The 26,873-nt window shown below is 37.7% G+C and overlaps 1 protein-coding gene across 17 annotated transcripts in view; it reads left to right on the top strand.

Moving 5' to 3' along the window:
* The window catches only part of LOC105478019 (MIA SH3 domain ER export factor 2), a 144,750-nt gene that overhangs the window by 78,888 nt on the left and 38,989 nt on the right, over positions 1 to 26,873 (top strand). For 11 of the 17 annotated variants that reach the window (XM_011734990.3, XM_011734989.3, XM_011734998.3 and 8 more), the window contains 5 exons: positions 749 to 784; positions 3,054 to 3,121; positions 4,340 to 4,422; positions 6,052 to 6,180; positions 11,538 to 11,696. In XM_011734990.3, the coding sequence (XP_011733292.2) occupies positions 749 to 784; positions 3,054 to 3,121; positions 4,340 to 4,422; positions 6,052 to 6,180; positions 11,538 to 11,696 (475 nt within the window). The remainder of the gene's footprint in view (positions 1 to 748; positions 785 to 3,053; positions 3,122 to 4,339; positions 4,423 to 6,051; positions 6,181 to 11,537; positions 11,697 to 26,873) is intronic. The other 6 variants (XM_011734992.3, XM_011734991.3, XM_024791592.2 and 3 more) reach the window with 1 other exon arrangement.

The raw sequence follows: 26,873 nt of genomic DNA, 5'->3' as shown, positions 1-26,873 counted from the left end.
CAGTTGCACACCTCTTTTGAGGTGTTGCATGTGGCGGTGGGACACTTCCCAGGAGCCAAAGATTCTGGGATAAGAAATCTTATTTAAAATTGCCATATTGGCTGGGTGCAGTGGCTCACGCCTGTAATCCCAGCACTTTGGGAAGCTGAAGTGGGTGGATCACTTGAGGTCAGGAGTTCGAGACCAGCCTGGCTAACATGGCAAAACCCTGTCTCTACTAAAAAAAACAAAACAAAAACAAAAATCAGCCAGGTATGTTGACACATGCTTGTAATCTCAGCTACTTGGGAGGGAGAGGCGGGAGAATCGCTTGAACCCTGGAGGCAGAGGTTGCAGTGAGCTGAGATTGCGTCACTTGCATTCCAGCCTGGGTGACAGACTGAGACTCCATCTCAAAAAAATAAAATTGCCATATCTCCTGCTGCTTTGAGAAGGTGGAGTGCATCACATAAACGTGTATCAACAGTGGGGTCTCATACTCAGTCAGGCTAGTTATATGTTAACTGGCAATTCCTGTTGATTATTGCATAAAGTAAAAGTTTACTAGACAAAAAATGTAATTGTCTTTACATTCAGTTTTTATTTTAAAATATAATTATACATGAAAATTTGCTTTGAAAATGTTGCCTACTCTTCAGAGATGCTTGGGATATTTTTGAGTTGTGTGCTACATCATAGTGGTAGATATGAATGTCTTTTACTTAAGAAAAATAATTGTTAGTGGCATTTTAATTACTTTATTTTTCAGATTATTTCCCATGAGAAAAAAGCACATGATAATTGGGTAAGTTTTAAATTTCCTTAAGTCTCTTTTGTCAAATTGTATTTTTTTTTTCAGAAGATATGTTGCTTACTTAAATTAGATGAAAATATAGTATTCTAAAAAATCTGTTTCTTTTAATTTTACAAGTAGCGAAATTATGTTCCTTGTGAACTAAACAGTTTGTTCCAACACAGTTATTGAAAAAATTTGATTTTTCCTTCTTTGCTTTTATCACATTGCTGCTTTGAAAGGAGTTTATGCTCCATAGGGAAGGTGATATAATCATGGATTGATTGTTTCAGGGCACTAAATTGCCACTGATTAGTTGTGGACCAGCTACTTAAAATTCTTTGGGCCTATTTCCTCGTTTGTGTAACAATGGGATTAGATTAAGTGATCTTCAAAGCCCCTTCTAGTTCTAAAATTCATAAAGTTCTGTTACCTGATTCTCAGTGTTGAATTACTGGGTACACATTAAGAAAAGGCTCATTATGAGAAATAGTGTATCTGTGCTCCAGAGGAACTGACTGTGTGGGGAAGTGATAAGGATGCAGATTTTGACTAATTATAAGAAAGACACTCTAACATATAGGACTGTTGTAATAGCTGGCCTTTGGAGTACTTGGCATTAGGAGTCTTCAACATTAGGCAGTTTGCACAGTGGGTGAATACATGGAGTCTGGAATTAGGCTGTCTTGGCTGGTGTCCTCGCTCCATCACCTATCATCAGTTTTCTTATCTGTAAGATAGAGATATCAATAGTACCTATTTCATAGGGTTATTGGGATGATTAAATTCATGTAAGGTTATTGCCAAATGCCTGACACACAGTATACATTCAGTGAATGTTAACTGTTGTTATTGTTATAGTGAAACTTGATAGATGTTTCTTAGACATGTTGGAGTGGAGATTCCTGCCTAGGGTGAGAGATTAGGTATGTTGAGAGGTATCTCACCTATTAGGTAGGGTGAGAGATTAGGTCCTCCTCAGTTGCAAGATTCTGTATGCTTTGGTATTGTGGGTTCAAATGAAAATTTGTTACTAAATTAAGCTGGGCTTGGAGATGAATTTAGTTAACCACTCCTCACACTTGTAAAATACTTAGATGTAGATTACTCTTTGAAGATGGAGAGGTCCACACAGAGTCCCAGGGTAAGTTGGTAAGAAGGCTGTTTCTGGAAGGGCAGCAGGAACATCTTACAGATCTTAGAGGGACACTGACTTGTAGAGATTAGAATAAAAACCACAAACAACAATGGCCAAGAAGGGAATATGCTGAGACCCAGAGGCAACAATTCCACATCCCTTCCTCACCCCTGCATATTTAGTAAAGTCTCCTAAGGTAAAGGTTATCTCAGACGACATGGGTAGAGGCTACAAAGAGATAGTTAAGCAGCTGGATATACAGATCCGGGACAGCCAGATGACAACCTAGGATATATCTGTCCTCACGTGTTCTAGAGCACAGGACAGGCAGGAAAACCCAAGGAACCACACAGGCTAAAGAATTATGTATCAGGAAGGTCACCTGGGAGAAGCTCCACAGACAAGGTGTGTTTTTAGCTGAATTGGGATTGGTAGAGGGAATGAAAGTGACACTGAGCAGTAGCTTGTCACATGCTCCAGAGCTGAGCTACCCATAGGAGCAGACTGGGGTCTGGGCAGAAGACAGTTAATAGGAGAGGCTCATATTAGTTTCTGAAAAGTCATGTGGTAACAAAGTTTAACTTGTTTTTTAGGGAAAAAGTGTTCATTTCAAGGAACTAATCACCCAATCAGATAGAACCCAGACTGGCTGAGTTTAGAGTCCATGAGGCTCTGAATGTTTGACCTCAGGATGGATGGGGACAAGGACATGGCTCAGACTGTCAACTTTAGAGATTTGAGGGTAGGGGGATAATAGAGTCTCAACTACAATAATAAAAAGATAGGATGTTTATTAAAATCTCTTATGTTCTAGGCACTGTACTTAAAGGCCTTTTACATACATTACTTGTTCATTCTACTCAGTAACTCTGTAAAGTAGGTATTATAATCCAGATTTATAGATGAGGAAACAGCCTAAGATCATATGACTAGAGGGTAAAGAGTAGATACAGAAATTCTGATCTTTCAGAGTCCAAGTCTTACACTTTTTCTTACTTAAGTGATTATGATTTGTATACCATTTTTGTGATATATATATATATATATATTTTAAAAAATTTAATGAGTGTTTATATTGACATGTTTATGCTTATGTTTTAAGTTTATATAAATGTATTTTTAAAATTTGTTATTTTCTTGAAGTTGGCAGCTCGGAATGCTGAAAGAAACCTCAATGATTTAAGGAAAGAAAATGCTCTCAACAGACAAAAGTAAGTATGTTAGTGGGAACATTTAAAATTAGTTATTATTCTTACTGTTATTTCATTAATTAGGTAATACTTTTATAAGATTAAGTAAGAAAACTTAACAGTGAATCCAGCATATCTTGTGAGATATCTATTAGTTTTACTAGGAATGTCTAGTTTTTTTTTGTTTGTTGAAGTACTTGTCCCAGGTCGCTGAAGTGGCACTTGGAGGAAACTGTTAACAGATCCTTCTGCTATTATAGCTAAAATTTTTTTTTAAACCAGTGTAGATGGATGGAGGTAAAAATGGATGGAAAGCGAAAGGATGAATCTCTCTGACGTAGTAATGCCGAGAATTTCAGCCTCTTTTAATGGATAAATAGATAGGATAATATTCACTAATTTCTCTCATTTCCTGGTTTTGTAGTATTGGCTGACATTGTTTTTCAATAATAAAATGAAACGTAGAATAAAAGTCTACAATATAGAATAGCAGGGAAGAGTAAGTGCTTTTCTATGAAGATTATAACAGTCTTCCTAGAATGTTATAATTTCTTGTCACAATGTACTGTTAACATTATCCAATATTAGTTTTTAGTCCTCTTGCTTGTCTTTTCTAGTCTCAGAAATTAAAATCAAATTATTAAATGTTTTATATCTCATGATTAAGAACTAGAAACAAGATTCTTTTAAAATGTCACATTTGTAGGATAAAAACATTTATGAGTAAGATAGTAGGACAAATTATTGGAATTTCCAGTGTTATAACTGGAATCATGAGTGTCACATTACAATGGAAAGCATACATGACTCAAAGCCAGGAACTCTATGTCTTAATCCTGGCACTTTCATTGTGAATAAATCTTTTAAACTCCTAGCCTTAGTTTCCTTAGTTGTAAAGTGATAGACTTGAACTGGTTGACCTTGGAGAACTCTTGCATTTCAAAGATTTGGATTCTGTGATATGGTACTCATGGTAGTCTAGTTTTGAAGAAGAAATAAAACAATTGTAAGGCTCCACAAAACATCACTGTCCCTAGGGCAGCAAGAAACTGGTTACCCTAGTTAATAAGCAGTGGGAGATAAAAGTGTTTTGGTCAGAATAATAAATTTTAGAGGATCTGTTTGTTCTGTGTAGATATTAAGATAGTGAAGAGTAGTTTGTACTTGGTAGAGGCATTTTTGTTCTTGTGGTGCTTCTCTTGGATGAGTAACTTAGAGATGTTTGTTCTTTATTTGCAGATTAACTGAAACAGAGTTTAAATTTGAACTTTTAGAAAAAGATCCTTATGCACTTGATGTTCCAAATACAGCATTTGGCAGAGGTAGTCTTTTTTTTTTACCCCTCATTTAAAATACATATTTTTATATATATATATATATATATATATTGCACATATAGTTTCTATTAGTGTAAGTTAACACTGTTATTTATATAAATATTTTAGATTTTAGAACCAAGGTTCTAGTCTGAGCTTTCTCATAGACTCACAAGTTTCTAGGTTTTGTTTCCTGTGCAATAATGAAAATTATTGTTGCTTTTATTTCTCAGTGGGATTTTGTGAGATGATATATATTTAGTGCCTTGAGCTTGAAAAGCCAGGTGCTTGGCACATAGTAAGGTACTCATTAACAATTTTCTAGGAGATTGAATAAATAAGGAGTGCTTAGTTGGAATAGCATTGTGACTGTTTATATATTAACTATACTTGGAATTTGCTTGTTTGATAATTAAAAAATAGTTTTTAATTATTTAAAAGTATTAATTTAAAATGTGGGAAAAACTCAATCTGAGTTTTGATTGCTTTAATTACCTTCAAGGGAGGACCAATTTTTTTTGTAAGATATATTTAATATTTCTGTCCATTGTTGAGTTAGGGTCTGCAATGATCTCAAACTATTGCAAACAGTTTAAATTTTTTCATAATAATTTTGGTTGAATTGGAATGAAGCTTCTAAGGTAGTGAAAAATAAATATATATATATATAGGTAGAATTCCATTTTAATAACCTTGGAAAGTTATAAAAATCACTTTTGAGAGTAAAATTTCATTAAAATAAAAGTCTATTTCTACATTTAAAAAATAATAGATTATTACAAATTTCAGGTAGTAAAGTTTGGATTGGGGTGAAGTACACAGAAGGATTTTTTTTTTTGTCTGAATCCAACACAAAAGTTTCAAGGAGGGTAAATAATGCTTTGATCTTTCTTGTAGCTGGTTTGAATATTATACCAGCTACACTCATGTTTTACATTTAACATGTTTTAAAAATGTTATTTTGGTGGTTTTTGTTTGTATTTTGTTTTTGATTTTTGACTTTGGAAACAAAACCATTATTTGAGAGTGGTGAAGTTTGTAAAGTGGTAGGTGTCTTGGCTGTATAGATTATAGATAAAGTGATTTATTTGATAATTAGTATTTGTAAACTTACTGGTAATGAATCAAAAGTAAATTGTAATCTTGTTTCAAAGTATTTTATGCATTTTTCTCCTCTTCATAATCTGAGCATTATTTAAACAATTTGTGGCCCAATACAGCCTACCTGGCCCTGATTTAAACTGAGTGCTTCTGTGTTGCAAGTCTCACTAGCTGAAATGTCCGGATGCATACTGCCAGTAAAAACAACCCCCAAAAGATCTAACTTTATGCTCCTGTAACTCTAAAATATATCTCCAATATCCCTTCTTAATATAAATGATTATTTAAGTGTATTAATTCCCAATAGGTTGATGTTTTTGTTGGTTAAAGTGTCTGGTAGACAAATATTGAAAACACCAGGGTCTGTATTAAATTCTGTGCTATATTAGCAAAATCAAAGGATACATTCAGGACATAGATTAAACTTAAATTGGCAATAGGATGACCTGATGGTAATTGTTGAAATGGGATTCTAACTCTGTAGTGTAGCTAAGTGAAACTATGAATTTAAATATGCTGTTTTAATTATTCCAGAGCATTCCCCATATGGTCCCTCACCATTGGGTCGGCCTTCATCTGAAACGAGAGCTTTTCTCTCTCCTCCAACTTTGTTGGAGGGTCCACTCAGACTCTCACCTTTGCTTCCAGGGGGAGGAGGAAGAGGTATATTGTTTAAACATCTTTATTACTCTAGATTTCTTCCTTACTTTATATTTTCATTTCAACTTACCTTAAAAATGATCTGTAAAATACACATTTGGAAAATACAGGCATTCCTTGCACTTATTGTAAATAACTTTTATTTGGAAAAGGATCTCTATGATATCTAATTTTGATGTGTTTTTCTCTTAGAAACAGTGCTATATTAGATAACATTTTGATCAAGGACTTGATATGTATCTTTTTAAACCATATTTTTGACTTCTTAAAAACTATATATTACATGATGTAATATAAAATTTTATAAGACCACATGAAATAAAATAACAGTATAACCTAGCATAAAATTATATATGTGTATGTATATATATGTAATTTTTTTTTTTTTTTTGAGACAGTTTTCGCTCTTGTTGCTCAGGCTGGAGTGCGGTGGCACGATCTCGGCTCACTGCAACCTCCGCCTCCCAGGTTCAAATGATTCTTCTGCCTCAGCCTCCCAAGTAGCTGGGATTACAGACACATGCCACCATTCCTGGCTAATTTTTTTTGTATTTTTAGTAGAAACGGGTTTTGCCATGTTGGCTGGCCAGGCTGGTCTCGAACTCCTGACCTTAGGTGATCCACCCGCCTCAGCCTCCCAAAGTACTGGGATTACAGGTGTGAATCACCATAAAATTGTGTTTTGATGAAACATTAGAATTTTGTTGGGAACCTTTACTGTGGTCTACATCATTTGTTAATACACTGGGGGCCGGGCATGGTGGCTCATGCCTGTAATCCCAGTATTTTGGGAGCCGAAGGGGACAGATCATGAGGTCAAGAGATCAAGACCATCCTGGCCAACATGGTGAAACCTTGTCTCTACTAAAAATACAGAAATAAGCTGGGTGTGGTGGTGGGCGCCTATAGTCCCAGCTACTCACGAGGCTGAAGCAGGAGAATTGCTTGAACCGAGAAGGCGGAGGTTGTGGTGAGTCAAGATAGTACCACTGCACTCCAGCCTGGCAACAGAGTGAGACTCCATCTCAAAAAAAGAAAAAAAAAAAAAACGTTGGGAAACCAAGCCACAATTGTCTGCTGTCACCCACTTGTATGTTGTTGAGAATTTCTGTAGGTACCTCAGGCCTAATCATTAGCTATTCTACATTTATCTCATCAGCATCACCCTGGTGTTACAAAAGGCCCTATTACCTTTGAAAACTCCTGTGTACCTGGAGTTTTCCTTTTTTGATCTCTCACCATACTTTCTTCGTCAAGTTGCTTTAAAGTTTTCCCTTAATTTGTGTCGAAATTCAAAGATATAGAGCCCTATTTATTTCAGAATCAGAAGTCTTACATTTTCAGTTCCAAGTATGTGTTTTATAAGAGTTAATGGCATTCTTCACCAGTGAAACATTCCCACCCTTTGTATCAGTGATTTTACCAGATTGAATTTGAGATAAGAACATAAATTAATGAATCTAAACAAAAACACCAAATTAAATACAACAAATCAAAATTCGTATACTCAGATGGATAGTGCTCATCTAAATAGTATCTCAGGAAGTCTGTGTACTTGTTAGTTGAAGCTGCCGTTATTCCAAATATTTTTGGAACTCTTCCTTTGGAATTGCCTTCAAAGAATATGAGAAAATCAACTTTCTACTCTATGTTCATGAGATATTCTCCCTTTGCCCGTATCCTGTTTGTATCCTCTTTCTCCACCCTCATTGTGCTTCACTTAGAACTGTTCCTGTCCACCTCCCAGTCCCCCCGGTAGATTGGGCCACAGCCTGGGGTCCCTACAGAGCCTTTGCTTGTGTTGATTTTGAACTGGAAGCTCCTAGGGAAAGGGACTGCCCTATAGACTGATACTTAGCGCCTTAGGGAGGCTTTGCATTGAGCACTTCAGGAAAGGGACTGATTTTGAGATTGACATGTCTGCTGCAAGCTTAGGACTTAGTTATCTAAGTCCACTCCCACCTCTCCATTTTTTACCTTGACTTACATTAAGAAATGTATTTTATATCATGTCATATTGTACACCAACATAAATATGATCAAAATGTAATTGAAACCAGCTACATGAAATAGTACTTACCATTACAGTTTTGATGCTTTCTATTCAGTTTTATCCCATTTCATTAATTTAATCTTAATTAGCATTATTTTTTAAACTTCACACATCACAAATGAGTAAGAGCTAGCAGTCTGAAAAAACAGTGCCCTAGAAATAAGGGTATAATTGGCTAAACTGCAAATATGAATCACTGGAAATTGAATTACGTAAGTCAAGGATTGCTTGTCAATTGAATATTTGGAATGATTAAAATTTACATTTGATTTCTCCTCTTTCCTCTCCTATTTAATTTAAACATACAGTGTGTTTAGATTATCTGCAAGGGTGTTTTACTATTTGTTTAAAAAGCTACAGAAGTTCTAGGTAAGTTGTCATCGGGTCTTACAGAGTTGATTTGAACTAAAACTTTCTATGATCCAAAGGAGGATGGAGAGTACCTGTTGTTTTCCTTACTTTTATTATCTTTTTAATTTGAAGTTTGGATGAGTGGTATATTTGAATAATATTGAGTACGAGTAAAACAATTTCTTCTTAGAGTAAATTGTATGTAACTTGGTTTGAATAGAAAACTTTAACCATTAGCATTTTTAGGTTTGTAATTTTCACTGGGTAATCAGTTGGTCTGTAACTTTGGTCTTCTGGAAGTAAGCAATCAGGAGGGAAGGCCTTTGAATGTCTCCTTTAAATCTCTGTGCTTCATTCCAGATGAACTCAGCCTAACTGACAGCTTGCGCATTTTCTGCTTTCCCAGCCTTCTTCTTCTAATGAGCTAATTATTAGGATGAAGAAGCGAGAAGGAAAGATTTGGGGAATTTGATAGAACGTATACTCATAAGGCAAAATGATAGTTTACCTCCTGATGTAAAAGCCAGTAGATCTGATTCTACTAAAGGGAGTAGATGGAAAATTTGTTTTAAAGATTACTATATATTAAACTTGAATGCTTATGCTGATTTGTACTAGTTACCAAGAAAAGTTAAAATTAATTTTGGTTTGTTCTCTTAAAGGAGGTACTGAAATAGAGGAAGCATTTTTGTTAGACTTCTTTTTTTATTTTTTATTTTCTTGAGATAGAGTCTCACTGTGTTACCCAGGCTGGAGTATAGTGGCATGATCTCGGTTCACTGCAACCCCTTTCTCTCAGGTTCAAGTGATTCTTGTTCCTCAGCTTCGTGAATAGCTGGGATTACAAGCATGTGCCACTACACCCAGCTAATTTTTGTATCTTCAGTAGAGATGGGGTTTCACCATGTTGGCCAGGCTGGTTTCGAACTCCTCACCTCAGGTGATCCACCCACTTCAGCCTCCCAGTGTGCTAGGATTACAGGCATGAGCCATTGCGCCTGGCTATTTTAGTTAGGCTTCTATTGAAAAAAAATTGTCCGCTGGGTGCAGTGGCTTACACCTATAATCCTAGTACTTTGGGAGGTCAAGGTGATGGGATTGTTTGAGCCTAGGAGTTCGAGACCAGCCTGGGCAACACGGCAAAACCCTGTATCTGCAAAAAATACAACAATTAGCAAAGTGTGGTGGCGCATGCCTGTTGTCCCGGCTACTTGTAAGGCTGAGGTGGGAGAATTGCTTGAGCCCAGTAGGTGGAGGTTGCAGTGAGCTGAGAATCGCACCACTGCACTCCAGTCTAGGCAACAGAGTGAGACCCCATCTCAAAAAAAAAATTTTTTTTTAACGCTATTCCTTGAGAATAATAAGCTTTTGTTTCCTGTACAATATAATTTTGAGGAGACCCCCCTTTCCCCCCTCAATGACACATAAATGAGGTATTAATATATTTTATTGAATGTTAAATTTTTTTTTTTTTTTTTTTTTTGAGACGGAGTCTCGCTCTGTTGTTCAGACTGGAGTACAGTGGCGCGATCTTGGCTAACTGCAAGCTCTGCCTCCCGGGTTCACGCCATTCTCCTGCCTCAGCCTCCCAAGTAACTGGGATTACAGGCGCCCGCCACCATGCCAGGCTAATTTTTTGTATTTTTTGTAGAGATGGGGTTTCACCATGTTAGCTAGGATGATCTCAATCTCCTGACCTTGTGATCCGCCCGCCTCCATCTCCCAAAGTGCTGGGATTACAGGCATGAACGACCACACCAGGCCAAAATTTTTTTATATTTGTCTTTTCCATTTTAACTGAATATGGGTTTTGTTTTTTGTTTTTTTGAGATGGGTTCTCACTCTGTCACCCAGGCTGGAGTGCAGTGGCACGATCTTGGCTCACTGCAACCTCCTCCTCCTGAGTTCAAGCCATTCTCCTGCCTCAGCCTCGCTCATAGCTGGGATTACAGCACCTGCCACCATGCCCGGCTAATTTTTGTACTTTTAGTAGAGACAGGATTTCACCACGTTGGCCAGGCTGGTCTCGAATTTCTGATCTCAGGTGATCCAACCTCCTTGGCTTCCCAAAGTGCTGGGATTACAGGCGTGAGCCACTGCACCCCGCCCTGAATGTGGGTTTTTAATTAAGGTACTATCTTTTCTGTAGTCATTAAGAAGGGAACTTTAAAATTACCACCCTTTATAAATGTAAACATACCAGATTTTCTTATCCAAAATGGATGTTAGCTCATTTAAAGTGATTATTTCAACAGTGCTGTTGTTTTTGAAACTATTATTTTAGACTTGTCTTCAGAACTTATGAATTCTCCTTTTGAATGTGAATTTGATATTTAGAAATTACTAAAAGCCATTTAGTGCCAATTTGTCTGTTGTACATAATGTTTTAAATCAGGCTACTTAAAATCATTTTTGAGCAGAAGTATTTATCTTTTTTATCTTCTCATTGACTCCTAACACTATTCAGTGAATTTGGACAGAAGTAGAGAGTCATGTTTTAACTTTGAAATGCAGTTTTTTATATGGCTCTTAAGTTAATCTGAGTGCATTTCCAAAAGAATTTTTCTGAAAAATACTTTAAATAGTAGCAAAATTACTAAAATAGATATAGAACTGCTAAGATGACTGTTTTAAAGGAATCATGCTCATTTGGACTATGACATACTAGTTTAAGCAACAAAATCATTTATGTTTTTATTTAATCATTTATTTTTATATTTATTTTAAATATTTTATATTTTATTTATTTTATATTTTTTATTTAATCATTTCTTATAATTACTTTATAATTATCCTGTTACATCTGGCATAGGAATCATAGCAATTTACTTTCTATACCCTTATTTTTCAGACTTCATATTTATAACTTATGATTTAACCACTGATTTTATGTGTAAAACAAGCATATAAGACTTTTTAAGATGAAACAGATTTGTATGTTTTTTTCTTTAATTAGGCTCAAGAGGCCCAGGGAATCCTCTGGACCATCAGATTACCAATGAAAGAGGAGAATCAAGCTGTGATAGGCTAACCGATCCTCATAGGGCTCCCTCTGACACTGGGTCTCTGTCACCTCCATGGGAACAGGACCGTAGGATGATGTTTCCTCCACCAGGTATGTAAAGACAATAGTTATTATTTCTCTTTGAAAGGCAACTGGGATGTGGAATATACAGGAATGGAAGAAGAGAGGAGTATATGTTTGTTTTCTCTTAAGAAAAATCATCATACATTTTTGAAAACAACAATGATAAGTAATCCAAACAGAATGATTGGAGGTAATTGTCCATATTATAGAAAGCTGTTTTCTCCCTCAATGGAATGTTTTTATTGTTTTTGTTGCTTGTAGAGGTAATAATGCATGTTTACTTTAGAAAATCCAAACAACACGGAAATGTATAAAGAAGTGAAAAATCCCTTTTGTCATCTTAGTGTGTCCTTCCCAGAATTTAGTTGTAGGTATATATCTTTCAGAGATTTTTTTGGGTATACATTTATACACATAGCTATTCAAATTCTTTTAATCACTCTATGCGGTTGTACCATTCACTGTCTTTTGTAATTGTCTTTTTTCACTGACCATTTTATCTTACCAAAATAAATATATTTACCAGAAGAGTGACAGCAGAATATCTTGAAATAAGATAATAACTGCTGTTCTAATAGCTGCATCATCTACATTAGGTATTTCTCCTAATGCTATCCCTCCCCTGGCCCCGCACCCCCACACAGGCCCCGGTGTGTGATGTTCCTCTCCCTGTGCCCATATGTTCTCATTATTCAACTCCCACTTGTGAGTGAGAACATGTGGTGTTTGGATTTCTGTTCCTGTGTTAGTTTGCTGGGAATGATGGTTTCCAGCTTCATCCATGTCCCTGCAAAGGACATGAAATCATTCTTTTTTATGGCTGCATAGTATTCCATGGTGTGTATGTGCCACATTGTCTTTATCCAGGTTAACATTGATGGGCATTTGGGTTGGTTGCAAGTCTTTACTATCGTGAGCAGTGCTGCAGTAAACATATGTGTGCATGTGTCTTTATAGTAGAATGATTTATAATCCTTTGGGTATATACCCAGTAATGGGATTGCTGGGTCAAATGGTATTTCTAGTTCTAGATCCTTGAGGAATCACTACACTGTCTTCCACAATGGTTGAACTAACTTACGCTCCCACCAATAGTGTAAAGCGTTCGTATTTCTCCACATCCTCTCCAGCATCTGTTGTTTCCTGACTTTTTAATGATTGCCATTCTAACTGGCATGAGGTGGTATCTCATTGTGGTTTTGATTTGCATTTCTGTAATGACCAGTGATGGTCATTTCTGTAATGACCATTTTTTTCATATTTTGGTGGCTGCATAAATGTGTTCTTTTGAAAGTGTCTGTTGGCATATCCTTCGCCCACATCCTTCCCCTACTTTTTGATGGGGTTGTTTGCTTTTTTTCTTGTAAATTTGTTTAAGTTGCTTGTAGATTGTGGATATTAGCCCTTTGTCAGATGGATAGATTGCAGAAATTTTCTCCGATTCTTTAGATTGCCTGTTTACTCTGATAGTTTCTTTTGCAGTGCAGAAGCTCTTTAATTATATCTCATTTGTCAATTTTGGCTTTTGTTGCCAATGCTTTTGTTGTTTTAGTCATGAAGTCTTTACCTATGCCTATGTCCTGAATGGTATTACCTAGGTTTTCTTGTAGGGTTTTTATGGTTTTAGTTCTTACGTTTAAATCCTTAATCCATCTTGAGCTGATTTTTGTATAAGGTGTAGGGAAAGGGTCCAGTTTCAGTTCTTTGCATCTAGCTAGCCACTTTTCCCAACACAATTTATTAAATAGGGAATCCTTTCCCCATTGGTTGTTTTTGTCAGGTTTGTCAAAGATCAGATGCTTGTAGATGTGTGCTGTTATTTCTGAGGCCTCTGTTCTGTTCCATTGGTCTATGTATCTGGTTTGATACCAGTACCATGCTGTTTTGATTACTGTAGCCTTGTAATATAGATTGAAGTCAGGTAGCATGATGCCTCCAGCTTAGTTCTTTTTGCTTTGGATTGTCTTGGCTATATGAGCTATTTTTGGTTCCATATGAAATTTAAGGTAGTTTTTTCTAATTCTGTGAAGAAAGTCAGTTGTAGCTTGATGGGAATAGTATTGAATCTGTAAATTAATTAGGGTAATATGGCCATTTTCACGATATTTATTCTTCCTATCCATGAGCATGGAATGTTTCTTCTTCTTTTGTTTGTGTCTTCTCTTATTTCCTTGAGCAGTGGTTTGTAGTTCTCCTTGAAGAGGTCCTTCACATCCCTTGTAAGTTGTATTCCTAGGTATTTTATTCTCCTTGTAGTAGTGTATCGAATGGGAGTTTGGTCATGATTTGGTTCTCTGTTATTGGTGTATAGGAATGCCTGTGATTTTTGCATATTAATTTTGTATCCTGAGACTTTGCTGAAGTTGTTTATTAGCTTAAGGAGTGTTTGGGCTGAGTTTCTAAATACACAATCATGTCATCTGCAAACAGAGACAACTTGACTTCTTCTCTTCCTATTTGAATATCCTTTATTTATTTCTCTTGCCTAATTGCCCTGCCAATACGATGTTGAATAGGAGTGGTGAGAGGGGGCATCCTTGTCTTGTGCTGGTTTTCAAAGGGAATGCTTCCAGCTTTTGCCCATTCGGTATGATACTGCCTATGAGTTTGTCATAAATAGCTCTTACTATTTTGATATACATTCCATCACTACCTAGTTTATTGAGTTTTTTTTTTTAGCATGAAGGGGTGTTGGATTTTATCGAAGGCCTTTTCTGCGTCTATTGAGATAATCTTGTGGTTTTTGTCATTGGTTCTGTTTATGTGATGGATTACGTTTATTGATTTGCATATGTTGAACCAGCCTTGCATCCTAGGGATGAAGCTGACTTTATGGTGGTGGATAAGCTTTTTAATGTGCTGTTTGATTTGGTTTGCCAGTATTTTATTGAGGATTTTTACATCAATGTTCATCAGAGGTATTGGCCTGAAATTTTCTTTTTTTGTTTTGTTTCTGCCAGGTTTTGGTATCAGGATGATGCTGACCTCATAAAATGAGTTAGGGAGGAGTCCCTCTTTTTCTCTTGTTTGGAATAGTTTCAGAAGGAATGGTACCAGCTCCTCTTTGTACTTCTGGTAGAATTCGACTGTGAATTCGTCTGGTCTTGGTCTTTTTTTGGTTGGTAGGCTATTAATTACTACCTCAATTTCAGAACTTGTTATCGATCTATTCAGAAATTCGACTTCTTCCTGGTTTAGTCTTGGGAGGGTGTATGTGTCCAGAAATTTATCCATTTCTTCTAGGTTTTCTAGTTTGTTCACATAGAGTTGTTTATAGTATTCTCTGATGGTAGTTTGTATTTCTGTGGGATCAGTGGTGATCTCCCCTTTATGATTTTTTATTGTGTTTATTTGATTCTTCTCTCTTTTCTTCTTTATTAGTCTGGCTAGTGGTCTATTTTGTTAATCTTTTCGGAACACCAGCTCCTGGACTCATGGATATTTTGAAGGGTTTTTTGTGTCTTTATCTCCTTCAGTTCTGCCCTCATCTTAGTTATTTCTTGTCTTCTGCTAGCTTTTGAATTTCTTTGCTCTTACTTCTGTAGTTCTTTTTTTTTTTTTTTTTTTTTTTTTTTTTTGAGATGGAGTCTTGCTCTGTCGCCCAGGCTGGAGTGCAGTGGCCGGATCTCAGCTCACTGCAAGCTCCGCCTCCCGGGTTCACACCATTCTCCTGCCTCAGCCTCCCGAGTAGCTGGGACTACAGGTGCCCGTCACCTCGCCCGGCTAGTTTTTTGTATTTTTTAGTAGAGATGGGGTTTCACCATGTTAGCCAGGATGGTCTCGATCTCCTGACCTTGTGATCCACCCGTCTCGGCCTCCCAAAGTGCTGGGATTACAGGCTTGAGCCACCGCGCCCGGCCCTGTAGTTCTTTTAATTGTGATGTTAGGGTGTTGATTTTAGATCTTTCCCGCTTTCTCCTGTAGGCATTTTAGTGTTATAAATTTCCCTCTAAACACTGCTTTAGCTGTGTCCCAGAGATTCTGGTATGTTGTGACTTTGTTCTCATTGGTTTCAAATAACTTATTTATTTCTGTCTTAATTTTATTATTTACCTAGTAGTCATTCAGGAGCAGGTTGCTCAGTTTCCATGTAGTTGTGTGGTTTTGAGTGCGTTTCTTTTTTTTTTTTTTTTTTGAGACAGAGTCTTGCTCTGTTGCCCGGGCTGGAGTGCAGTGGCCAGATCTCAGCTCACTGCAAGCTCCGCCTCCCAGGTTTTCGCCATTCTCCGGCCTCAGCCTCCCGAGTAGCTGGGACTACAGGCGCCCGCCACCTCGCCCAGCTAGTTTTTTGTATTTTTTAGTAGAGGCGGGGTTTCACCGTGTTAGCCAGGATGGTCTCGATCTCCTGACCTTGTGATCCGCCTGTCTCAGCCTCCCAAAGTGCTGGGATTACAGGCTTGAGCCACCGCGCCTGGCCTTTTGAGTGAGTTTCTTAATCCTCAGTTCCAATTTGATTGCACTGTGGTCTGAGAGACTGTTTGTTATGATTTCTGTCCTTTTGCATTTGCTGAGGAGTGTTTTACTTCCAATTATGTGGTCAATTTTAGAATAAGTGCTATGTGGCACTGAGAAAAATGTATATTCTGTTGATTTGAGGTGGAGAGTTCTGTAGATGTCTATTAGGTTTGCTTGGTCCAGAGCTGAATTCAAGCCCTGAATATTGTTGTTAATTTTATGTCTCGTTGATCTAACATTAACAGTGGGGTGTCAGTCTCTCACTATTATTGTGTGGGAGTCTAAATCTCTCTGTAGGTCTCTTAAGAACTTGCTTTATGAATCTGGGTGCTCCTGTATTGGGTATATATATATTTAGTATAGTTAGCTCTTTGTGTGGCATTTATCCCTTTACCATTATGTAATGCCCTTCTTTGTCCTTTTTGATCTTTGTTGGTTTGAAGTCTGTTTTATCAGAGACTAGGATTGCAACCCCTGCTTTTTTTTTTTGCTTTCCATTTGCTTGGTAAATCTTTCTCCATCCCTTTGTTTTGAGCATATGCGTGTCTGTGCACGAGATGGGTCTCCTGAATACAGTACACCCATGGGTCTTGACTCTTTATCCAATTTGCCAGTCTGTGTCTTTTAATTAATTAAAGATTAATATTGTTATGTGTGAATTTGATCCTGTTATTATGATGCTAGCTGGTTATTTTGCCCATTAGTTGATGCAGTTTCTTCATCATGTCAATGGTCTTTACATTTTGGTGTGTTTTTGCAGTGGCTGGTACCGGTTTTTCCTTTCCATATTTAGTGCTTCCTTCAGGAGCCCTTGTAAGGCAGGCCTGGTGGTGCCAAAATCTCTCAGCATTTGCTTGTCTGTAAAGGATTTTATTTCTCCTTCACTTATGAAGCTTAGTTTGGCTGGATATGAAATTCTGGGTTGAAAATTCTTTTCTTTAAGAATGTTGAATATTGGTGCCCACTCTCTTCTGGCTTATAGGGTTTCTGCCGAGAGATCTGCTGTTAGTCTGATGGACTTCCCTTTGTGGGTAACCCGACCTTTCTCTCTGGCTGCCCTTAACGTTTTTTCCTTCATTTCAATGTTGGTGAATCTGACAATTATGTATCCTGGGGTTGTTCTTCTCAAAGAGTGTCTTTGAGGTGTTCTCTGTATTTCCTGAATTTGAATGTTGGCCTATCTTGCTAGGTTGGGGAAGTCCTCCTGGATAATATCCTGAAGAGTGTTTTCCAACTTGGTTCCATTCTCCCTATCACTTTCAGGTACACCAATCAAACCTAGGTTTGGTCTTTTCACATAGTCCCATATTTCTTGGAGGCTTTGTTCATTCCATTTTATTCTTTTTTTTCTAATCTTGTCTTCATGCTTTATTTTAGTAAGTTGGTGTTCGATATCTCTGATATCCTTTCCTCTGATTGATCAATTTGACTATATTGATACTTGTGTATGCTTCATGAAGTTCTTGTGGTGTGTTTTTCAGCTGCATCAGGTCATTTATGTTCTTCTCTAAATTGGTTATTTTCATTAGCAATTCCTCTAACCTTTTATCAATGTTCTTAGCTTCCTTGCATTGGGTTAGAATATGCTCCTTTAGCTTGGAGGAGTTTATTACTCACCTTCTGAAGCATACTTCTGTCAGTTTGTCAGACTCTTTGTCTGTCCAGTTTTGTTGCCTTGCTGGCGAGGAGTTGTGATCCTTTGGAGGACAAGAGGCATCCTGGTTTTTGGAATTTTTAGCCTTTTTGCCTGGTTTTTCCTCATCTTCATGGATTTATTTACCATTTGTCTTTGCTGTTGGTGACCTTCGGATGGAGTTTTTGCATGATCAATCACAGCACAGTCCCTCGCGCTTCCCTTGGCTAGGGGAGGAAATTCCCTGAACCCTCGCACTTCCCGAGTGAAGCAATGCCAACCCTGCTTCTGCTTGCCTTCTGTGGGCTGCACCCACTGTCTAACCAGTCCCAGTGAGATGAACCAGGTACCTCAGGTGGAAATGCAGACATCACCCGCCTTCTGCGTTGGTCTCACTGGGAACTGCAGACCGGAGCTGTTCCTATTTGGCCATCTTGCCTGGGAATCAACAATTTCTTTTGATCTATCTTCAGGTTTACTGACTCTTTCCTTTGTCATTTCCATTCTGCTATTAAGCCTGTCTGGTAAAAGTTTTACTTTAGATGTATTTTTCAGGTCTAAAATTACCATTTGATTCCTTTTTTATAACTTGATTTCTCTGCTGAGTTTTTAATCTTATTATTCATTATAAGCATTTTTTTTAAACCACTGAGTATATTAGTTTTATAATAACTGCTTTAAAGTCATTGTATGGTAATTCTAACATCAGGGTCATCTTGAGGTTGGCCTCTAGTGATAATATTTTCCCTTAAGAATGGGTCACATTCTTTTTCTTGATGAGTTTGTATTGGATACTAGACACTGTGGCAATTCTAGATTCTATTCTATTCCTCTAAGAGTGTTATTGGTCTTACTGTAGAAGACCATTAACTTGGATGGGCTCAGACTGCAGCCTTTTCCCTTCTGTGGTGGGGAACAACTCAAGTATTGGTTCAGTTCTTTTTGCTTTAGCTGAAAACTGCTTAAATTTGCCATACATATGTGTTGCTCAGGAATCAGCCATAGACTAGGGCAGAGATTGTACCCAGAATATTGGGCTGTACCTTTCCAGCTTTCTCCTTTCTAGGATATCCCAATCCTATTGCCTCGGGCTTGGGCTCTGTGCACTTGTTCTTCAGGCAAGAAAGTTTTATCGAGTTTTGACTGCTGTGTGCTGCAACTCACTGTGGTCTTCCATCAGGCTAAAACATAAAAATGGAAAACTCACCCCATACCTAGTTGTTATTCCTTTCTTCTTCCAAGCTCCCTCTTCTTTTCTAAGTCTTCCTGCTTTTGTTCATGCCCAAGGGCTTCAGGCAGTTATTTTTTTGCATATCGTCTGGAATTTATAGTTATGTGTAGGAGAGTCAGTCTGAGTTTACCATACTAGAAATGGAACCTGGTCTCCGACTTTTCATTAATTTTTTAGCTTCTTAATTGATACCTTCATCAAAGAGATATATGTCCATTCTACAGAGTATTTGGTTTGACAGAGGGCCAACCTGTGTCAACTGTAATCTCAATGTCATAGACGAGTAATTCTACAGACACAGTAAAGGAATTTTCTGTATTGTTCCAAAATTTATGATGAGTGAGAACGGCTAAATGACTCCTGAGGCTCTAGCATGAATTAGAGTAATGCTGATAAATGTATTTCTCAGTTAGCTTCATTCCTACCTAAAGTTACAAAAATTTTCTGTGTTTGCTCTTGGTACATTGGTACATGCTATTTAAATAGTCACTGAACAGGACGGGTGTGGTGGCTCACGCCTGTAATCCCAGCACTTTGGGAGGCTGAGGCAGGTGCATCACCTGAGGCCAGGAGTTTGAGACCAGCCTGGCTAACATGGCAAAACCCTGTTTCTATGAAAAATACAAAAATTAGCTGGGATGGTGGCAGGCGCCTGTAATCCCAGCTACTCGTGAGGCTTGAGGCAGGAGAATTGCTTGAACCTGGCCTGACGACAGAGAGAGAGACTCTGTCTCAAAAAAAAAACTCACTGAACAGATTTCAGGGTTCTTTTCTTTTATGTTGTGTTTCAGTTAACAAAATGATAATGAATGAGGGGACTTTGGCCTTTTTTTTTTTTTTTTTTGAGATGGAGTTTCGCCTTTGTTGCCCAGGCTGAGGTGCAGTGGTGCTATCTCGGCTCACTGCAACCTCCGCCTCCCGGGTTCAGGCGATTCTCCTGCCTCAAGCCTCACGAGTAGCCGGGATTACAGGGCATGCAACACCATGCTTGGCTAAGTTTTGTGTTTTTAGTAGAGACAGGGTTTCACCATGTTGGCCAGGCTTGTCTCGAACTCCTGATCTCAGGTGATCCACCTGACTCGGCCTCCCAAAGTGCTGGGATTACAGGTGTGAGCCACCATGCCCGGCCTAGGCTTTTAAAATCTTATCATTGCTGTTACTTTTTTGTGTAACTTTGAGCAGTAAATTTTACCTGTCATGGTTTTCTCTCTCTCAAAATAATGGTCTCCTAGCTGGGTACAGTGGCTCATGCCTGTAATCCTAGCACTTTGGGAGGATGAGGCAGGAGGATTGCTTGAGGCCAGGAGTTCTAGAGCAAGCTGGCCAAAATAGTGAGATTCTGTTCCCACAAAAAAACAAACAGAATAGTGACTTCTGTAAAACAGAGATGGTGATGTTCTAAAGTAATCTGCCTTTCTTTTATGTACGGTTGACTTATTGGGACTCATGAAGAGTCCTTCTCACTAATAATTGTCTTTAAGATTTTTCTTCAATTTTAAAATATTTTAGTTTAAAATACTTATGTTAAAAAATAATATGACAACTAAAATAACTAAGTTTCTGAAGAATATGGATTCTGCATTTGAGATTATCTGTCATTTAGTCTGTTAGGCATAATTTATAAAATGTATATATTTTCTTAACATGTTACTACTTGGAAGAAGTGTTTTAGATTTCCATTGACTTAGCGTGGAAGTCAATCTTAGCATCTTAGCATGCTAAGATGAGTTAGCAGAAATTATTTTAAATAGTTCCATAATGACAAGGTATAATTTATCTTTGCACCATTAAATACTTTGAAAAAGGAGAAAACCTTACTTAGCTTATGTAGTCAGAAAAAACTGCTCTAACTTACCTTTTTTCTCATGTGCTCTATTCCAGACATTCTTTTAAAAAATATTTTAATAATGTTAACTTTTATTTGAGATTCACAAGGTACATGTGCAGGTTTGTTACATGGGTATATTGTGTGATATTGAGGTTTGGGGCATGTCTGAATTCATCACCCAGAAAGTGAGCACAGTACCCACAGTTTTTGAGCCCTTGCCTCCCTCTCTCTCCTCGCTCTGCTCTGGTAGTCCCCAGTGTCTCTTTTATATCCATGTGTACCCAGTGTTTAGCTACCACTTATAAGTAAGAATGGGTTAGTTTTATGTTTCTGCATTAATTCACTTAGGATAATGGCCTCCAGCTGCATCCATGTTGTTGCAAAGGACATGATTTTATTCTTTCTTATGGCTGCGTAGTATTCTATGGTGTATATGTACTGCATTTTCTTTATCCAGTCTGCCGTTGGTGGGTATCTGGGTTAATTTCATGTCTTTGCTATTGTTAATAGTGTTATGATAAACATATGGGTGCTTGTGCTTTTTTGTAGAACGACTTAGTTTCTTTTGGATATTACCCAGTAATGGGATTGCTGGGTCAAATGGTAGTCCTGTTTTAAGTTCTTTGAGAAATCTTCAAACTGATTTCCACAGTGGCCTAACTAATCATTTACATTCCCACCAACAGTGTATAAGCATTCCCTTTTCTCTACAACCGTGCCAACATCTGTTATTTTGACTTTTTAATAGTAGCCATTCTCACTAGTGTGAGGTGGAATCTCACTGTGGTTTTGATCCAAACATTCTTATTACTTAAAGGTTTTATTAGCAAGTATACACCTAGTTTCTTCAAGTAATCAACATTTTATTCTCATTATTTTCAGTAGCAGACTCAATCTTATAAACTAATAAGGATTTTAAAACGTTTAAGTTTTCTTTTAAAACTCTGTGGTATATAAATGGTTATTAAAGGTTAGTACACAAATTTGGCTACCTTATTAGGATGGAGCTAATTCTGCTGAAGCATAATATGTGTACAAAATTTTATACAGTGTTGAACAGTCTACAATGTATCTGTTCATCTAACATTCTTATATGTGCTTTTAGTTAGTTTGCATGTTTAGAACAAGACTGGCTTAGGTGAAAAGGCATTTGGACTGGAGATCAAGAAATTTGCTTTCTGGTTTTCACTCCTTTATATTTTAGTGTGATTTAAAAAATTTATTAAAAAATTTTTTAGAGACAGGATCTCACTTTGTCACCCAGCTGTAGTGCTGTGGCGTGATTATAGCTCACTGTAGCCTTGAACTCCTGGACTCAAGCAATCCTCCACTCTCAGCCTCCCAAGTAACTGGGACTGTAGGCACATGCCACAATGCCTGGGTAATGTTTATTTTATTTTAAATTGTTTTTGGAGACAAGGTTCCTCTGTGTTACCCAGGCTGGTCTCAAACTCTTGTCCTCAAGCAGTCCTCCCTCCTCGGCCTCCTGAATAGCGGGGGATTACAGGCACGACCCTTTGTGCCTGGCTTTTAGTGTGATTTTTAAAACGTGTTTCATTTATTTGGACCTTATATGTTATATAGCGACATAACTATATACAGTCTATAAGAAACTCATTCGAATATAATAGTATAAGTAGGTGGAAAGTAAAAGGATAGAAAAGATACACCATGCAAACATTAATCGAAAGAAAATGAGGTCAAGAAGATATAGCAAATGTTAAATGTCTATATGCCATCAGCAGCTACAAAGTATGGGAAACAAAAAGTGATAGCACTGAAAGGAACAAAGACAAATCCAGTTATAATTGGAGATTTCAACATCCCTTTCTCAGCAAGTAATGGAACAACCGAAGAGAAAATTCAGCAAGTATGTAGAAGAACTGAACAGTGTCCTCAACCAATAAGACCTAATTGACACTTATAGTAGAACAAGTTACCCAACAGCTGCAGAATACACATGCTTTTCAAGTAGCAGTGGAACATTTTACAAGATAGATTGTATCCTGGGCCATAAAACAAACCTCAACACATTTAAAAGAAGTGAAATAATATAGAGTATGTTCTTTGATCACAGTGGAATCAAACTATAAATAATGAACTTGAACTATTGAAATGTGCAACAATTTGGATGTATCTCAATGGTTGAGTGAAGAAAACCAGTCTCAAAAGTTTACATACTGTATTATTGCATGTATATAACATTCTTTTTTTTGAGATGGAGTCTCACTGTGTCGCCCAGGCTGGAGTGCTATAGTGTGATCTCGGCTCACTGCAACCTCTGCCTCCCGGGTTCAAACTGTTCTCCTGCCTCAGCCTCCCGAGTAGCTGGGACTTCAGGCACATGCCACCACGCCCGGCTAGGCTAATTTTTTTTATTTTTAGTAGAGACAGGTTTCGCCATGTTAGCCAGACTGGTCTCGAACTTCTGACCTCAAGTGATCCACCCACCGTGGCCTCCCAAAGTGCTGGGATTACAGGCGTAAGCCACTGTGCCCGGCCATATATAACATTCTTGAAATGACAGTATAGAAATGGAAAACAGATTGGTGGATGCAAGAGTTTGAGATAGTAATGGGGAGGGGAGTACGTATGACTATAAAGGGGTGGCACGAGGGAGGTGTTTTTGGTGGTACAATAATTCTGTATCTTGAGAGTGGTAGTGATTACATAAATCTACACATGCAGTAAAATGTCAGAATTGTACACATGAGTTGTACCAGTGTCAATTTTCTGGCTGTTATAATACACTATAATTATGAAAGATGTAAACATCGTGTAAAGGGTGTGCAGGACCTCTCTGTAGTATTTTTGCATCTTTCTGTGAATCTCTAAAAAAGTAAAAATCTCTTATTGTATATCATACACATACAGGAAAGTGCAAGTATTAAGCATATAATGTGATTTTTTCCCACAATTTGAGCACAGTGATATAACTAGCACTCAGATAAAGGGATAGTTTTCAGTTTGGTTTTTCATAAGTTTAATTAGAAGTCTTATTCATAATTTTAGCAGAGAAAGTGTTCTTGAATAATATAAGTAAGTTGGTAATATTCACATAGTAATCAGAATTAAAATTTTAACACAAATAGATCCTGGGAATAACCAGTTCATTATAAATTCCTTATAAATACTAACCTGCAACAAACATTTATCAATGTGACTTAACCTTGCTCAGCACTTCAGTCGATAAGAAAAAACGCAAAAGTGTTTTCATATGTAGAATGAGAATATTATAGATCAAAGAGACCTGGTAAGAAAGTAGTTTAGATTGTTCACATAATTCTTTTGCCAGGGTTAACTGTAACAAAGGTGATTCTCATAAAAACTTTCAAGTTGTTACGTGTTGGCTTGTTTTGTTTTCACTTTTGAAAATGAAAGTGAGGTATCATAATTTATTAAGTAGATAACGTCACTCTCCTGTGCATCAGCCGTCCCTAACCTTTTTGGCACCAGGGACTGGTTTCATGGAATCCAATTTTTCCATGGAGGTTGCGGGGAGGGGGATGGTTTTGAGATGAAAGTGTTCACTTCAGATCATCAGGAGTTAGTTAGATTCTCATAAGGAATGCACAGGCTAGATCCCTCACATGCGTAGTTCACAGTAGGGTTTGTGCTCCTATGAGAATAGAATGCCTCAGCTGAGCAGGTGGAGCTCAGGTAGTAATGCTTGTTTGCCCTACTCACCTCCTGCTGCGCAAACAGCCAGCAGCCCACGGAAAGGCACCGGCCCACAGCCCAGGGGTTAGGGACCCCCGCTGTAGATGACGACATACATACATACATGCATTTATTTATTTATTTCCCTGTCTTATGGTGCTGATTAATGACTACTTCTAACTGTAGCTCAGGTTGGGATATATAGTTTGAAAATTGTTGGCATATATTTAGATAGAAAGATACAGTGGGTTAGCTTTCCCAAGGAGAAGGAGTTAAAATGTTAACTCTGTATTTTTAGTTCTAAATATATTTTTAGAATCTATGTGCTACAGTTTGTTTCATTTTTACAAGAATTTCTACTGAACATCTTATTCAAGATGTTGGGACAAAAAAAGAATAAATTATTAAAAATGTATAGTTATGTATTTCAATGATGAGTTAATATAATGAAATGAATGTAATACTGAAACAGATCTTTTTCTACAACAGCTCTGTCCAATAGAACTTTCTGCAATAATAGAAATATTTTATATCTATACTGTCCGGTACAGTAGCCACTAGGCACGTGTGGCTAGTGAATTCTTAAAATGTGTCTAGTACAACTTGAGAAACAGAATTTTACATATTATTGAATTTTAATTGTCAGTTAAAATTTATTTTCTTTTCTTTATTATTTTGTTTTGTTTTGAGACAGAATCTCACTCTCATCCAGGCTGCAGTGCAGTGGCATGAACACAGCTTACTATAGCCTCAACCTGCTGGACTCAAGTGACGCTCCTGCTTTAGCCTCCCAAGTAGCTGGGACTATAGGCATGCACCGCTAATGCCTAATTTTTAAATTTTCTGTAGAGACAGGGCCTCGCTATGTTGCCCAGACAGTTTCAAAATCCTTGGCTCAAGCAGTCCTCCCACCTTGGCCTCCCAAAGTGCTGGGATTACAGGCATGAGCCACCATGCCCTCCTCCATACCTTTTTGAGCTTTATTATTCCTAGTTTTAATTGTTTAAAAGAACAAGGAGTGTGTATGTGGTTTCTCCTTATTTTTGTCGGTGCTTATCTTTTACTGATTTGGATAATATATTTTATGTAAGCATAGCAAAGAGACTAAGCAACTATACCTTGGTGGTGTAATCATGAGTTAAGTGTGGTCTGTAGCCTGGCATGTTTAAAAATATTTTTCTTAAAGAGCTGAGCAAATAAGAGACATATGGTGTACAGCTAAATTAATGAGAACAGTTTTGACTTTTTCCTTGGCAAACAAGTGTGCGAAGCAGATCAAAATACCTTGGATAGCTTTGAATGCACAGGCATAGATTTTTACTTCACTGGCTCTGATTCATAGACATTTATGCTGACCATTGTCCTACATTCTGAATAGTTTTTTCAGACAAGACTCATTTGGTAGAATTATAGTTTGTCTTAATTAAGGCTCATTTTGATCTTCCTGATGAAAACTTGTGGTCTTCACAAACTTAATAAGGTGTTCTAAAGTCTTGGTATATATGCTTTTATGCTCTCAGAGGATGATATTTACTTAAAATTGTTCCCAAATTTTAGGCTACCACTTTTTTGGGAATATATATATCTTAATCACTTATGTCTTATATAATGATCCTTTATACATTCTCATGGTTATTTGGTTGATAAATTGCCACTGTATATGTTTTTATAAACATTAAAAATCTGTGTTTAATTTGTCAGTCTTCCTTAAGAGACTAGGTTGAGGAGAGATTAAGGTCTAGGGACAAATGTGGACAACTTTTTGGAAAATTTTGCTTTGAATGAAAAAGAGATGGTAGCTGGAGGGAGAGGGTTTTGGTTTTTAAAGATGGATAATATTGGCTGGACATGGTGGCTTACGCTTGTAATCCCAGCACTTTGGGAGGCTGAGGCGGGTGGATCACCTGAGGTCAGAAGTTCAAGACCAGCCTGGCCAACATGGTGAAACTCCGTCTCTACTAAAAATACAGAGATTAGCCGGGTGTGGTGGCATGCATCTGTAGTCCCAGCTACTTGGAAGGCTGAGGCAGGAGAATTGCTTGAACCTGGGAGGCAGAGGTTGCAGTGAGCCGAGACCACACCATTGCACTCCAGCCTGGGCAACAGAGTGAGACTTTCTCAAAAAAAAAAAAGGCCGGGCGCGGTGGCTCAAGCCTGTAATCCCAGCACTTTGGGAGGCCGAGACGGGCGGATCACGAGGTCAGGAGATCGAGACCATCCTGGCTAACACGGTGAAACCCCGTCTCTACTAAGAAATACCAAAAACTAGCCGGGCGAGGTGGCGGGCGCCTGTAGTCCCAGCTACTCGGGAGGCTGAGGCCGGAGAATGGCGTGAACCCGGGAGGCGGAGCTTGCAGTGAGCTGAGATCTGGCCACTGCACTCTAGCCTGGACTATA

Source organism: Macaca nemestrina, chromosome 7 (assembly GCF_043159975.1).
Source record: "Macaca nemestrina isolate mMacNem1 chromosome 7, mMacNem.hap1, whole genome shotgun sequence".
NCBI classification, from domain to species: Eukaryota; Metazoa; Chordata; class Mammalia; order Primates; family Cercopithecidae; genus Macaca; species Macaca nemestrina.
This window is presented reverse-complemented; position numbering and strand designations above follow the sequence as displayed.